Below are 14,851 nucleotides of genomic sequence, written 5' to 3'. Positions count from 1 at the left end.
TTTATTATGCCACCTGTATACACTGGAAAGTCCTGTTTCTGAATCTTCACTTGAAACACCCAACCTGATCAGCCCTGTGCTTTTTTTCAACTCCTCCTGGACCATGCACATCAGTCATCTCCTCCCTTTCCCACCCTCAGCTTCTCCATCTTTGCAGGTCCCTCTTTCGTCCAAGACTAAGAAATTACCCAAGTCTTTTTCATCCTTAGTTTCATTTCCTACATCTCCCACCACCTGCTGGCCCTGCCACACACACGCTAGAACCTACCTTCTGCCATCATCACACACCTGAAACTGCTTCAGTAAGTCAGGGATTCTTAACCAACCAGCCCTAATATTAGATATAATTTATATGAACTAATTACCAGGCTCTGCACATATATTATCTTATTACTCCTCAGAAAACCTCATAAGATATTATGATATTTCACTTTTCCAGATGAGAAATTGGAGGCTCTGAAAGGCTATATGACCCTGATTTGCTCAGGATCACACAGCAGTTAAGTAGCAGAACTGGATTGGAATCAAGGTTGGGCTTACTGCCCAGCTCATGTTCCTGCCACTCTGCTACAAGGCCATCATTCAGCTCCCATCAATCCCTCTTTTCCAGGGGCTCTCAGGGAGATTGGCTTGCCAAGTGAGGTACCGGATCACCAACAACAAAAATGTCTAACACCTTTTTGGGGGGAAGAGGGAAAGACTTAAATACAAACATCTAATAGCCCATATCTTTAACCTACCTTTAGACCTACTCTCCCTGAATAGTCTAACTTTATCTGAAAGGTCACTTAGTCTTGGTGAATGAAAGGCCCCTATAAAGTCCACCAATCCAGAAACAAGAAGGAAGGACAGGTTAAGGAGGCTTCACTCAAACCATCTCCCCGTAAGTTTCTCCCCCGTCTCTTACCCCCTGGGAACATTTTCCTTTCTACAACAGATCCAGTAGATTGGAGGGAGGCTGGCTTGGCCAAAGACCAGATAGGATGCCCATTTTTTATTTTCAGTCATGCCAATGTCCTGGTGAGACTCCCTGCACTCACTATGTCCCTGTGCATTTGCTCTCCGGGAGTGCAAAGAAATTTTATTGAAAGAGGTCTGCTCATGGTTGCATTGTTGTCACATGCAGTGACCTTCATAAATAGCTTTGGGAAAGTCATTTGGGAAAGGGAATAACAGGTGATTGATTTTTTTTCTCTCCTCCTTTATTGGATTGTACTCTGATTTGCTATACAAAGCTGTACAATTTCCTGGAAATGTGTTCACACATACCTCCCAAATACAAGCAAGGAGGTCAACAACCCAGTGTTGAAATGGACCAGCCTGAGATCTGCTTGGGTAATCCAGCGGAGCCATTTGTCCTTTATAAGAGGGCAAATAGTGGAGGGCAGCAGGAAGCCAAGCAGAACCCTAAAGTGCTAAGGCAGAGAGAGGAGAGACAGAAGAGATAAGAGGCTGAAGAGGGTTAACATCAGCCTCCAAGTTAGCTTCCAATTCTTGGTGAAACTCCCAGAGGGAGACTGACAAATCATGAAGTTAATTGCCATCATTTTCCTTTGTTCCAGGCTGTTAACAAGTTTCGCCCACCAGGACCAACCACAAGTAGTTGACTGCAATGATGAGGATGTATTTAAGGCTGTGGATGCAGCTCTGAAGAAATACAATAATGGAAGAAAAAGTGGCAATCAGTTTGTATTGTACCGCATAACCGAAGTCATCAAGACGGTAAGAGAGTTGTCTTTAACCTTGAGGTCATTTGGGATTTGTGCTATCACTTGAAACCAGGACATACACACACACACACACACACACACACACACACACACACACACACCACATCACACAGAAAAAAACCTGATAATTAAAGTTAGAGGCTTAGAAAAGACCAACCCTACCCTCTGGGCTGGGACTTGGGCAGGGTATGACTAGTCCTCAAGCCTCCAAGGTTGGCCTCCTGGGTAATCAGAGTACTGGTATTCTAGGCTGAAATTAAAGAAAGGTAGATGGAGTCATTTGAAAGGGACTATGTAGAGTGGGCATATTCAGGAACTCATCAGGCCACAGCAAGAGAATTTTCTGGTGACCGGCCTTAAACTAAAATATAAAGACTTCCAGACCTCAAAGTGGAGGAGGTCTTTAAGGGGGTATGACTAACACATACTGTATAATCTCATACATAAATGGAATCTAAGAAAGTCAAACCTAACAAAAGCAGAAAGTAGAATGGTGGTTGCCAGGGACTTTGGGATGGGAGAAATGGGGAGGTGTTTGTCAAGGGTACAAACTTTCAGTTATACAAAGAGCCTGGTAGCTTAGCTCAATGGATGAGCGTCAACCTATGAACTAGGTGGTGGTGGTTCAATTCCCGGTCAGACACATGCCTGGATTGCAGGCTTGATCCCCAGTGTGGGGTGTGCAGGAGGCAGCCAATCAGTGATTCTCTCTCATCATTGATGTTTCTATCTCTCTCTCCTTTTTCCTTCCTCTTTGAAATCAATAAAAATATATTTTAAGAAAATAAAATGAGTAAGTCCTGGGGGTCTAATGTACAGCATGGTGAATAGAATTAATATTACTGTATTGTATGCTTGAAATCTGCTAAAGGGCTAGATTTTAAGAGTTCTCACCACACACAAAACAGGTAATTATGTGAGTTGACAATATGTTAATTAGCTTATTTGTGGTAATCATTTCACAATGTATACATATACAAATCATCTTTTCCTATATCTTAAATATATGTAATTTATTTATACATCAATAAGTATACCCCAATAAATATACCCCAATAAATTATACCTCAATAAAACTAGGGTGAATGAGGGACAGTGGGATATGTCAAGAGGAGTCAGAAAAGAAGTTAATACAGTTCTACTATATTAGATAAAATATCTACCATGAAGTCCCAATGGCTGAATGCATCAAGGGTAACAACAAGGTTCTAGTTGGTTTAGAATATTCTTTATCACTGATGGATACACTCAGGTTGAAGATAAATCCTGACAGGATGTGTGATTCTAAGAAATAAAACTGGATGCATCAAAACTATTAGGTTGGGGGGATGGAATGGAGGGTTTAGTTGTGATTTTGTTGTTGTTGTTTATATGAAAACATTCAGAATGATGAAGCTGAAAGGGAAAAAAATCAAAATCAAACAGCCTTTAGCTTTATTTCTCTTTAAAGTTAATCATGATCTCTTGATAAAGGAAAGGTTAACCAACTGGGCTCAGCGGACCATCTTCTCTCCAAGGACATCCTGGGAGGAGTTTGCCTGGGTGGCTTTGAAAACAAGCAAATCAGACACAACACAAGAACACTTAAAGAATTTATATGGCATCATGTATCTCTGTGGTGGTGCATTCCACAGGATGATTGCATATTTGACACACTGCCTTGTTGCATAACTGATCTATTTATTTCCGAATATAGATATCATAATGTCATTGAGGGAGTGATACCACAGGACATTATAAATACGTGGTCCCATGGATGCTCTTTTTTGCATTGTCCTTGACATCCCAAACCCAATGACTTTACTCATATACCATGCCTCTCTCCACCAACTTTTTCCACCTCCTTTAATTCATTGCAGTCCCTGTTTTACACCTTTTGTTGTTCCAGTTCAAACAATTAACTAGGGGGACTAAATAACTACCTTGATTTTCTTCTTTGTGGTCTTTTTCCTGAAAGTTGGGGCCCAGTCTTTGGCTGTATCCGTATACTGATCTTGGACACTGTAGAAAAGGCATCAAATAGGATCATATGACTTGCTGTCCAGCCTTAGTCAATAAACCTGTGGGACTTTTAAACGAAAGTGCAGGTGTAATCATCCTGCATCCAGCATTGTTGAGCTGTCATCAATGTACTTGTGTCTGTTTTACTGTTACCATATTAGGTAAATATGGAAGCAAAGCCATTCCACAGGGTCATTTTAAAAAAGGAATTCTGGTTCTGTTTTCTAAAGAAATTTAGAAATTCTTAATTTGGATCTATGTATAGTTTCAGCTTTCTTCAGCTGCCAGTGTGTTATCCATCTTTAGCCTAAAAACCTGGCATAAGAGATTTTTGTTTGTTCGAATATGATCCTCTCAGACCCTTTTATATTTAGAAAATTAACATCTTTCTTTGGGGGAAATTCTTGGTTATTCTGCCATAACAGAATATGTATTAACCTGTAGATTCAGTGGTTCGATACCTATTTAATCACATGCTGATATTCCAGAAGGGTTTCTTGCATGGGTGAAAATAAAGATGAGACACAGGGGGCATATTTTTGTTTTGGATGTATCCCATTTAGAAACTAGAATTCTTATGTCATGCAAAAGAAAACAAATTATTTTTAAATGGAAAAAAATCAAAGTTAAAAAAATACAAGCTTTCAATAGTTTGTTCAAATGAATTTCACTATGTCTCTGTGATAGTTTACTTTGGTGGAAGAAAAAATCCATCCATTTGACATGATGAGATTAAAGAAAAAAGCCCATTGGGCTTTTTATTTATTTATTTATTTTTTTTTTTCTGAAAGTAACATTGAGCCATTCTGATTTTACAAACTAGTATAGTCATGTGAGTCCTGGTGGCCTTGGCGATGTTTTATTGGTGTTGTCATTGGCGGACATCTGTAGCAAATGTGTTGTTGTTGGGTACTTTGTTTTCCCTAAAATGTCCACACAATCACTATCACCTGCTGCTTTATCTAAATATGAGACCCTAAACGAACCTCGGAACAATTGTGTTTGACTCCATCATCTCCCAGATGCAAATACTCTGACGAGTGCAGGCCCTGAGAGAGCACTACCCCTGGACTCAGGAGAACCAGGGTCTGGGTTGGCTTTGCCTTTCCAAGGTGGGCGGCTGCCTAAGCTCTGCCCTCTCTACTTGGGCCTCCTTTCTCTCACCTGCAAAGTGAGGGGCTGGGCAGCAGCACCTCTCCGGCTCTTGCTGCTCCAATATGCCAGAATTTTGCATCTAAAAGCTCATCTAACTTAGAACCTTGAGCCTTAAAAGTTTTATTTATTATTTTATGACATGTTAGAAAAAAATAGAAAACAAAAGAAACCAAATAAAAATACTAAAATTACCCATAACTAATCTCATCACCCAGAGATACCTGTTAACATTTTTTTCAAAAAATGAAAGAAGAAAGTACTCTTGTTGTTGGTTTGTTTTCTAATTGTAAAGTAATATATATTTTTTCAAAAAATACTCAGACAATTTAGGAATGTTTGTTTAAAGAAGAAAGTAAAAGATAACCATACACCCCCCACTGAGATGCAACATGTTAACAGTTTTGCTGCATAACTTTTCAGGCTTTTAAAATTATATATGTGCATGAAATTGGTTTCTACAAAAATGGGCTAATACTACATATACTACTTTGTTATTTGATAATACATGTTTATAAATATATTATCATCATTCTTCCAAGTATTTATAACATTTAGTATTTTTAGTAAATGTTTTTCTCTTGCTGAATTAAATCAATATCAAATATTCATAACTGCACCAGATCCCTCTCCAATGGTCTGCTGTTGTCAGTTGAATGAGCCCTATGTATGTTTGATTGCTTTTTTCCAGGGAGACCGGAACATATTTTATTCTGTCAAGTACGAAATCAAGGAGGGCGACTGTCCTGCTCAAAGTGGCAAAACCTGGCAAGACTGTGACTACAAAGAACCTGAGCAGGCTGTAAGTGTGATGGTCCGGAGCCTCCAGTTTTCTCAGTTGAGACCAAATTATTCTGTTAGTGCTGTGGAGCCTGTTTTTGAGGGGCTCAAATGTGTACAGAAGTCAAATGGTTGATGTCTATGTTCTTGCACAGACAGAAAGGGCATGAAAGGCCGGCCATGAGATTGGAGAAAGCCCTCCCATGAAGAGGTGACTCCTATGACCAATTGGGTGCCTTATTTGTGCAGACCTGAGTTGGAATTCTACTCTGCCTCTAATTAGCTGACCACTTTTAACCCATGGGCTCCCTTGTAAGAGGTAAAATGAACCTAAATTGGAAGATGAAAGGAGATACATATGAAAAGACCTTGTTTTAATAACAAGGAATCTTAACTAAATGCCTAACATCTGTTTGCTATACCACAGCTGCTGGTTGTTTAACTTTAACTGAGGGAGCAAACAGCCAGTGTCTGCCAAGTAGGAAGCCACTCTTTCCACAGTCCAGGGACTCACCTCTTTAATGTGTCAAAACGTTATTGGTGGAAATGGGGTGTCCGCTGGTGGGAAGTGGGGGATCTGTTTCCCCACAGGATTTTGGAGGTCTGGGCCTCATGGTATCTTGAGAAAAAGAACTTTCTAAGACTCACACAGAAGATGAGAGATCTTTATTTGTGTGGAATTCCATATCTGCATGTCTAAAGTCCCATTTCCCTTAAACCAGTCCTAAAAGAGGTGCAGCCAAACCAATGTCCCTAGTTTCCATTCCATGGTGGAGCTGGGTCCGGCACAGCACCAGGCTAGTTCCCTTCCATTAGTCCATTGTGTGTGAGGGTAGGGGTGGGGGGGAGGGGACATATGGCTGTGGGCCATGTGGTTGTATGCAGGGGAGTGTGTCCCCGGCAACAAGAGAGCCAGGAGCCCCAGTGTGCAAGAGAGGCAAGAGAGAGAACTCCTTTGTTTAGGAGTTTAATATCTGAAATCTTCCTGTGCTTGCAGTGGCCACACCAACTATGTTCCCAGGGGTGACTAACAGACAAGTACCTTCCCAACCTCACCCAGACTTTACTGGGCCTGTGTCTTATGGTGGGCGCTCCGGGGCTGAGGTCTCTTCTCTGCGTCCTGCAGGGAGAGGGAGACGTGAACTGGTTCATACAACTTAGGAGTCGCTTTCGGGATTAAAGAATAATGAAAGTCAGACATAAAATAGATTAAAAGCTTGGGCTGGGTGTGGTGTCTGCCCTCCGACTGGAGGGACAGACAGAGAGAGCCTGCCCTCTGATGGAGGGACAGACACAGAGAGACAGAGCACCAGCACCTAAAGCTGTTTATTACATACTCGAATTACAGGAAGTTACATCACATCTGGATGGGCCTTCGACATCATGAGATCCATCCCCTAAACACTGGGTGGGAGAGTCAGACTGTGTGGTGTCCAATCTCTTGACTGGGTTCCACATTCAGGGCGTGACTTTGCCCCCACACTGAATTTCAGCTGACATAAATTAAGCCAGAGTGTTTACTAATGGCCCTTAACAGTGTCTATTTGGCCTTCCCTTTGCTCCTTTTCAGTTAATACCTGGTTATTACAATGGTATCAAGCACCGCATCCTCTGTGCAGCTGAACCCTGAAGTTGAACTGTAAGAGGAGAGTTCGGCAGGCTAGTTTTAGGGCACTGTGTTCACCTTGGTGAAAAAGAAATATCTCCAGTGTCCAAACATAACATTATTTTAAAACTTTACTGTCTGTACTGCCTCTCCTCTGGACACCTCATGAATATCAATGACTTGTAATTAATAATTAGGCTACAAAAACATTCATTCTTGTGTCTCAAAAGTCTGTTAGAAAAAAATCTTAAGTTTTAAATAAGAGAAAAGCCATACTTGCTAGTAGCAACACCTCTCCTTGCCCTTCTCCATCTGAAAGATTAAGATAAATGGTCTCCTTTTCCTTCCTTCCTTCCTTCCTTCCTTCCTTCCTTCCTTCCTCTCTTTCTTTCTTTCTTTCTTTCTTTCTTTCTTTCTTTCTTTCTTTCTTTCTTTCTTTCTTTCTTTCTTTCTTTCTTTCTTTCTTTCTTTCTTTCTTTCTTTCTTTCTTTCTTTCTTTCTAGGCTACAGGAGAATGCATGGCGACCATAGTGAAGAAAGGGAAAATGGAATTCTCCGTGACTACCCAGACCTGCCACATTACTCCAGGTAGCTGATATATAGGGTGGCGCTGCCCTGGGGGGAAACGAACCATTTCCTGTGGGGCCAGGAGCATAACCTGGACAAAGCCCTTGCTCAAAGGGCAGTGGGTGGCTATGCAATGCCATTTGCAGACTTGGGGTTTGGGGGTCTTTGGTGGCAGAGTACTGAGGGGGGGCCAGGCTCCTGCCAGTCACCCCCTGGCCTCTCTCTGGACAGTGGCACTGAATTAGGTGTGTGCAAAGGCCCTGGGAAAGGACTAGAAACATGCCACATGCTTCAATTGTGGGGTATAGTAGAGCCAGAAAAGCACAGGTTTTGAGGTCAGATCTGGCCTGCAATCTTTCAACAGCTCTTCACCTTTTTGGTTTCCCTTTTCCTTAAAAGGGGATCAGAGGAATTCTCACTTCAGAGGGTTATTGTAGACTGAAACTAGATGGCAGGCTTGAAGTTAAAGCATAATAATGAATTAACGATCATCAGAATAAAAGTAATCATAGCTGGCATTTATTGAGCACTTATTGATAGCCACAGTGCTAATTGTTTTATATATGATGATGATTTATTTAATCTTCACAACAATTCAATGGGGCAAGTGTTAATATTGTCATTTTACAAATGAGGAAACCCAGGCCCACCACAGTTAAGTATCTTGCCCAGTATCCCATAGCTGGCAATTAGCAGAGTTGGTATAGTAGACCTTGTAAGAATGGAGCAACTTATGCAGATATAACCACTATTGGCACCTTCCCTTTGGTGGCCGAGTGGCTGGGTAGAGAAGGATGGACACATCTAGGGGATGTCAGTCACAAAAGCCAACCTAGAACTGGCCTTTTGCAAAATAGGGTTTTAGTAGATGAGGCTCCAGAACAGCATCCTCGGCCACACTGGTGAACATCAGTGGAGGAGCCATTGTTCTGTCATGGCCTTAGTCATCCATAAGGAACCCACAAAAACTGTTTCTTGAGTTTCAGCTCTTGCAACAAGAGGCATTCAAAGACAAATAGTCCAAAGCTGAAATCACAATTGTTTTAAAAAATTTAGGAGTAGCTTTTAATTATTTAGTTTAAGAACTTTAACTCATAAGCAAATTTTCACATGATCAGAACCCAGCACTTATATACTATGAGAGGAAAAACTCTTTGCCACACCTTGTAGATCCACAATTATTACTAGGTCCACAATCCCTTAACTGAAACCTTTATGGCCAAATATCTTTCAGAATTCAAAATTTAAAATCTTTTAAAAATTTTTTAAAATTCTCCCTATAAATGTTGGAGCAGGATGGAAAATCATTCCATTGCCTGGAAAAAATTAATTTGCATATTTCTCCCTCAAAAGACTGCTCCATCTCTCCTCTTACCTGTCAGAGCTGCCCTTGAGGTCAGCATACCAGCCTCTGGTCTCTATTCCCTTCCACCTCCCCCTTCTGTGTTCATCAATCTTTTGTCCTGCCATCAGTAATTATCTCTCCTTTCCCATGTAAGTCCTCTCCAGTTTCTTAACTTTGTCCACTGCCCTGATGCAACATACCTTCTGCAAAGGGAGAGCAGTGAGGAAAGCTATGAATATTCACCCAGTAAATCTTTTTTCTGACACACATGCTTATGGAGTGAGTGTCAAGAAACAGCTGCAAGGGGAGTTGTGTTGAGGGACACTGTTGTAGAACACTGTTGGCCTGCTGATTCTGTTTGGCTCCTACACACTTGGACAGTGAGAGCCCAAGGCAAAGGGGCCCAGGATGCCTTCGTGGTTTCCTCTCTATAGCGTGTGCCTGTACTGACCAGCGGGTTAAAGCTATCTGTTATAAACATGAATAGGTAACTTAATACAAGCTCACTCCTGTTTTAATATTTTATGTTATTTTATTAAATCCCAGTCAGTGGCACCCCATCTTTACTGCGGACCACTCTTAATTCACTTCAGTGGGTCTATGCACACCCTGAAATTATATGGAGAACATTGTGAATACCGGCATATTCCTGCAGAGGGCGCCATATTCTCATCAAGTTCACCAAGGAGCCCATGACCCTTGGAATACAGTTCATAATCCCTGGACTCCAGAGAGTGGCCTGGGCTCCACAGCAGAGGGACTCTCTATTAATTGTCCAGACCTCAATCGCCAGTCCCTGCCTCCTGCTTTAAGCCCCAGTAAAAAGCATACACCGCATTCCACACGCTGCCCCTGACTCATCCTGCTTTCTTGAGAGCCATTCCTCCCTTTGTTCCTTCTTCTCAGGCTCACACTTTATGTTGCCCAGTTGACCTTGATCACTTTACACCCTTCTTAGCTCAGGCCTCTTCTCCTCATGAAAGTCTTTCTTGAGCTCACTCTGGGCTCCTGCCTTCCCAAGCTCTTGCTGAATTATTTTGAAATGTCCATCTGTAGCTCTGTCTTTCCCACTCCACTTTGCCCAACACCTTCACCACTGCAGAGTCTGACCAGCAGCCCCTGAACGATGGATGAACAGATTACTCAGACACAGTTTGACTGTGAAAGAGAGGGCTAAGGGGCTCCTGGCTCTAGCGGCCAGAACAGCCTCCATTGCCTGCCTTGTTAGCTTTTTCTAGCAGATTTTATCTTTACATACAATCAGTAGGGTGAGTAATCTTGGGAGGACAAAGGTGTTTATATTGTCATCTATGCAAGGGCATCCAGGGATTAAGCATAAGGATTCCAGTAAACACCTGGGGTCTGTATGTAATCAGATTTGTTTGGGAAGGTCAGGAATAATTAGGGGCATTGCCTTTGACACTCCCCTATGTCTCCCCTAAGTCAGAATTTCGACCAAGAGGGCAGGTGGCCTTCCACACACTTTTCTTTTATCAGAATGTCCTCCTTACAACTTTCCAACCAAGTCTCTTGTGCTCCCCAACACACCACAGTAACAAGTTAATGTAACCACACAGTCTAATTCAGCACCTGACATATTACAGAAGGAGCAAAATATGTACATGTTTGTTGAAATTAATTGGTACAAAACATATTATAAACTGAATGAGGCTTCAAGGAGCTTTATTTAACACTGAAAAATAAATAATATTATATCTGTACTGTTTTACTATTTTATGAGGATAAATTAAGGTATTATGTCTGTAATTGATGATTTCTAAAGAAATTTAAAATAATTATGCACAATAGTATGCACATAAGATGTTCCTAAGTCAATGGTAGGTTTTTTTCTTCTCTGACCAAAAAGCAGTCGTGTTCTCTTTTTCTGATACATACCAGAATGTACTAGAAAGTTTGTTTACCAAGGTCTTCAAAATTATGTTACTTATTTAGGACAATGTATCTGAATTGGGTTTTGCTCATTAACGCTGCCCTTTTGCCTACTCTTTCTTTGTCAAGCTGAAGGCCCTGTGGTGACCTCCCAGTATGACTGCTACGGCTGCCTGTACACCATATCGACTATCCCCCCGGACTTCAACCCTGTTCTGAGACATGCCATTGAACATTTTAACAACCACACTAATCATTCCCACCTCTTTGCTCTTAAGGATGTAAAAAGGGCACAGAGAGAGGTTTGTCTTTTAGTTTCCATTTCTCACAGTATTGTTAAAATTTGTTGGATCTTTATGTTTAGGGTTTCATTACCTAAAATAAACCATTGGTCAGTAGAAAACCTATGATTCCATGATTGGTGGTGAGGGAGCTCTTTTATGTCCTCATGTGACTGGCATAGGAGGTAAAGAGCTTTCTCTTGAGTCAAAGCAATTAGTATACTGCAATATATAAAGGGCAAAAGTGTGGCTAAGCAGACCCCTGGCTCTGAGGCTGGTTTTAATGAATGGGTAGTCAGAAATACATGTTTTTCTTAGAGATGGTGAGATGAAAAGATCATTCTAACCTTAAAGTTTTAAGAAAATTACATTATCACTTAGCCATCATGAGTCAAACATGGCTCCAAAATATGAAATGGTATTCAAACAGTTGGCACAGCTTTCTGAGCACTCTCCAAATTATAGTTTTCATATCATTAAAAGAAAGTAAATACTTGGAAATCTGGCCTTTTCATTGATCCAGTTCACTAAATCTTTACTGACAGTTGACTAGGTTCCTTGTATTTCATTGTCTAATTATGAGGGACTTACTTTAGTCAGTAACCTTCCCTGCTTTTAATAGACGATCCAACTTCCCTTTATGTAAGATGCATATTCTACTCAATTATGTTCATAGCCAGTGATGAGGATGGGACTAGCCCAAGATAAAGCAGCACAAAACTTACTGTCTGTCTGTCTGTCTGGGAACCTGAGAACTTACCAGTGAAGGCCATTCTAGCTCCAAAGTGTTTTTAACGTTCTAGAAGAGTATTATTAATATTTCACAAAATTCAAAAGGACATTATTTTTCTGTTGCCTGGAAGAGGAAATATTACTAGGTTTTTCTTAAGAAAATACAGTAACTCCACCTATATATTGCTTTTTATTTTCAGACTAGGTGCCAGGTGCATGAAAATTCATGCACTGAACAGGGGGTCCCTCAGCCCGGCCTTCCCCCTCCCACAGTCTGGGAGCCCTTAGGGGCGGGAGGCAACCCAGTGATCAAAGGAAGGTGACACCCACATCGGTGTTACCCCCATCGGCCAGCCCTGGTTACCTGAACCTCGGGTGGCCCTGGGCAGCTTGGTGGCTTGGCAGCCACCATCCGAGGCTTGCCTGCCCCTCAGGCCTGCCCTGAGTGACTGGGGGCCTGAGGGCAGGTCCAGCCGCACCATGCACCTGCCGCGGCCCTCCCCATGCCCCCGCCAGCTGGGCTGAAAGGACTCTGGCAGGCCAGTGCAAGGAGCGGCTGGACCCACTGAGGACTGGTCTGGTGCACCACATGCCTGCCACCCGCCCTGGCAGGGCTGAAAGGACTGGGGGACTTTGAGGGGACTCAGCATTGCCATCTTTGTGCTATGGGTGCCTTGATCTTTGTGACAGCGTGATGGTCAATATTCGTATTCCCTCTTTATTAGATAGGATGTGTAGGATGTGTGTGTGTGTGTGTGTGTGTGTGTGTGTGTGTGTGTTGAGGAGTATGAGAGTCATAAACTGCTCATATTTATTCAGTCATGACTTTTGCCTGGTACTAAGAGTTTATATTTTTGAGTACTTGCAATATGCCAGGCAGTATTCTAAGTTCCTCATAACACAGTGAGTAATGTTTAAACTGCCCTTTAACTATTCAACATTGTTTCAGGTGGTGTCTGGATCAAACTATGAAGTTACTTACTTAATTCAGCAGACTAATTGTTCCAAGGAGAATTTTCCATCCTTAACCCAAGACTGCAAGGCCCTCTCCAAAGGTGTAAGTAGGCAAAAATGATTATAAAGTTATTAGCATTTGGTGTCCAGTATTTTCAGGTGTGGAAATACTCAGCTACACAGGAAGACTTGGTCACTAAGATTTTAGATGACATGCATGAATTCGCAGCCACATTCTCCAAGTCACTAGTCAAGTTGCCTTACCTACCTGGTCACAAGATCTGTACATTTGGCAATAAATATTTACATATATAACCAGGGCTTGAGATAACATGATGCCATGTCAAGTTTGTCTGTTCATGTCTTCACACTTTCCTATCTCCCTTTCTTCCCACCTGCTTAAGGACCTTCCCAGTGCTCCTGAGCTCTGCGCTGGACACTCCTTAACTTCAAACTTGCCTTTGCTTATTGTCTCCCCTTCCCTCCCCATCCCTTTCTTTATTTTTAACTAGAGGCCCGGTGCACAAAATTCTTGCACTTGGGAGGGTTGGTCCCTCACCCTGGCCTGTGCCCTCTTACAGTCCAGGAGGGATGTCCAACTGACGGCTTAGTGGGCCTAAGCCGTCAGTTGGACATCCTTAACATTGCCATGGAGGTGGGAGAGGCTCCCACCAATGCCACTGTGCTTGCCAGCCATGAGCCTGGCTTCTGGCTGAGCAACGCTCCCCCTGTGGGAGTGCTCTGACCACTGTAGTGACCGGTCATTCCACCCTTCGGTCATTTACGTATTAGCCTTTTATTATGTAGGATACACTGTAGATGAGGCCCCCTAGAAACATAAGAAATGCAAAAAATTCACTGTTAATTCATTCTCAAATTGCCCCCACCTAAAATCAGATTGCCTCCCCCCACCCCCCAACCCCCACCCCGTGGGACGTGTGCTGCACCTTGGGAACCACTGGGCTTGACACTTTTCCTCTCTGAGCTTCATTTCTGAGTACATACGCATATCCCATGGGAATTGTAATCTCTTCTCCACCTACCTCACTGGGTTGTCATGAGGAGGTTCTGAGATAATAAACCTAGAAATGTTTCATCAAGTAAGTGATGTCTGAACGGGAAGGGATTGTTATTTTTAAGCCCACGGGTACCCTCACAGGTAGCAGGTGCTGATTAGGGGAGGAGGGCATGATTGTTTCCAGGGACTGTAGCTATGGAAGCTTTGCAGATGGTTCCACAGGCCTTGGAGGGGCAGGCTCTGGCCAGCAGTCCTGTAGCGGTGGTTGTCCCTGGAGGTGCTGGTGGAGAACGGGGGACAGGGCATTAGGTGGGCATGAGGAGGGCAGTGAGGCTGAAGGGGGAGTAACTGTCAAACCTTCCCTCTTGCTGCCATTCTTTAAATTTTACCTGGCTGTTTCGCAGCTGTACCTACTCAGGGCGGGGATCCAATCTCCTGGAGCAGGGTGGGGACTGGGCTAGGGCTGAGCCCCGTGGGTAGGAGGGCGGTTCTGTGAACTTCCTGTGCAAAGAAGGTGCTGCTGTGGTGGTGGGGGAAGGGTCTGACCTGCGGGGCCACACAGGCCTGCCTCCACCTGGGTCTGGAGTTGTAGGGAGGAGAGGCATACCCAGCCCCAGTGGAGGGGGCCGGCTGTGACGGGCTGGGGGTCCTGGGGGCGCTGACGGGTGGTTGCCATCATGCTATTGTTGTGGGCGCCCTGGTTGGGGTATGGGGGGAAGAGATCCAGGAGTAGTAGGTGCGAATTGGAGCCACCCCCCGAGGGTGGGCCTTCTCCCCGTCTTGGCCAGGCTCCCC

At 43.1% G+C, this 14,851-nt stretch overlaps 1 protein-coding gene across 1 annotated transcript; it reads left to right on the top strand.

Annotated features, from left to right (window-relative positions):
• Nucleotides 1-1,383: 1,383 nt before the first annotated feature.
• On the top strand, nucleotides 1,384-13,159 carry LOC111825106 (kininogen-1-like). The gene is made up of 5 exons (XM_023750501.1): nucleotides 1,384-1,722; nucleotides 5,575-5,685; nucleotides 7,773-7,857; nucleotides 11,201-11,373; nucleotides 13,034-13,159. The coding sequence occupies exons 1-5, from the start codon at nucleotides 1,528-1,530 to the stop codon at nucleotides 13,157-13,159; spliced, it is 690 nt and encodes a 229-aa protein (XP_023606269.1). The 5' UTR covers nucleotides 1,384-1,527.
• Nucleotides 13,160-14,851: the final 1,692 nt, after the last annotated feature.

Source organism: Myotis lucifugus, unplaced genomic scaffold (genome assembly GCF_000147115.1).
Source record: "Myotis lucifugus unplaced genomic scaffold, Myoluc2.0 scaffold_14, whole genome shotgun sequence".
NCBI lineage: Eukaryota > Metazoa > Chordata > Mammalia > Chiroptera > Vespertilionidae > Myotis > Myotis lucifugus.
Note: the sequence above shows the minus strand (reverse complement) of the source record. Positions and strands in the feature narration are given on the sequence as shown.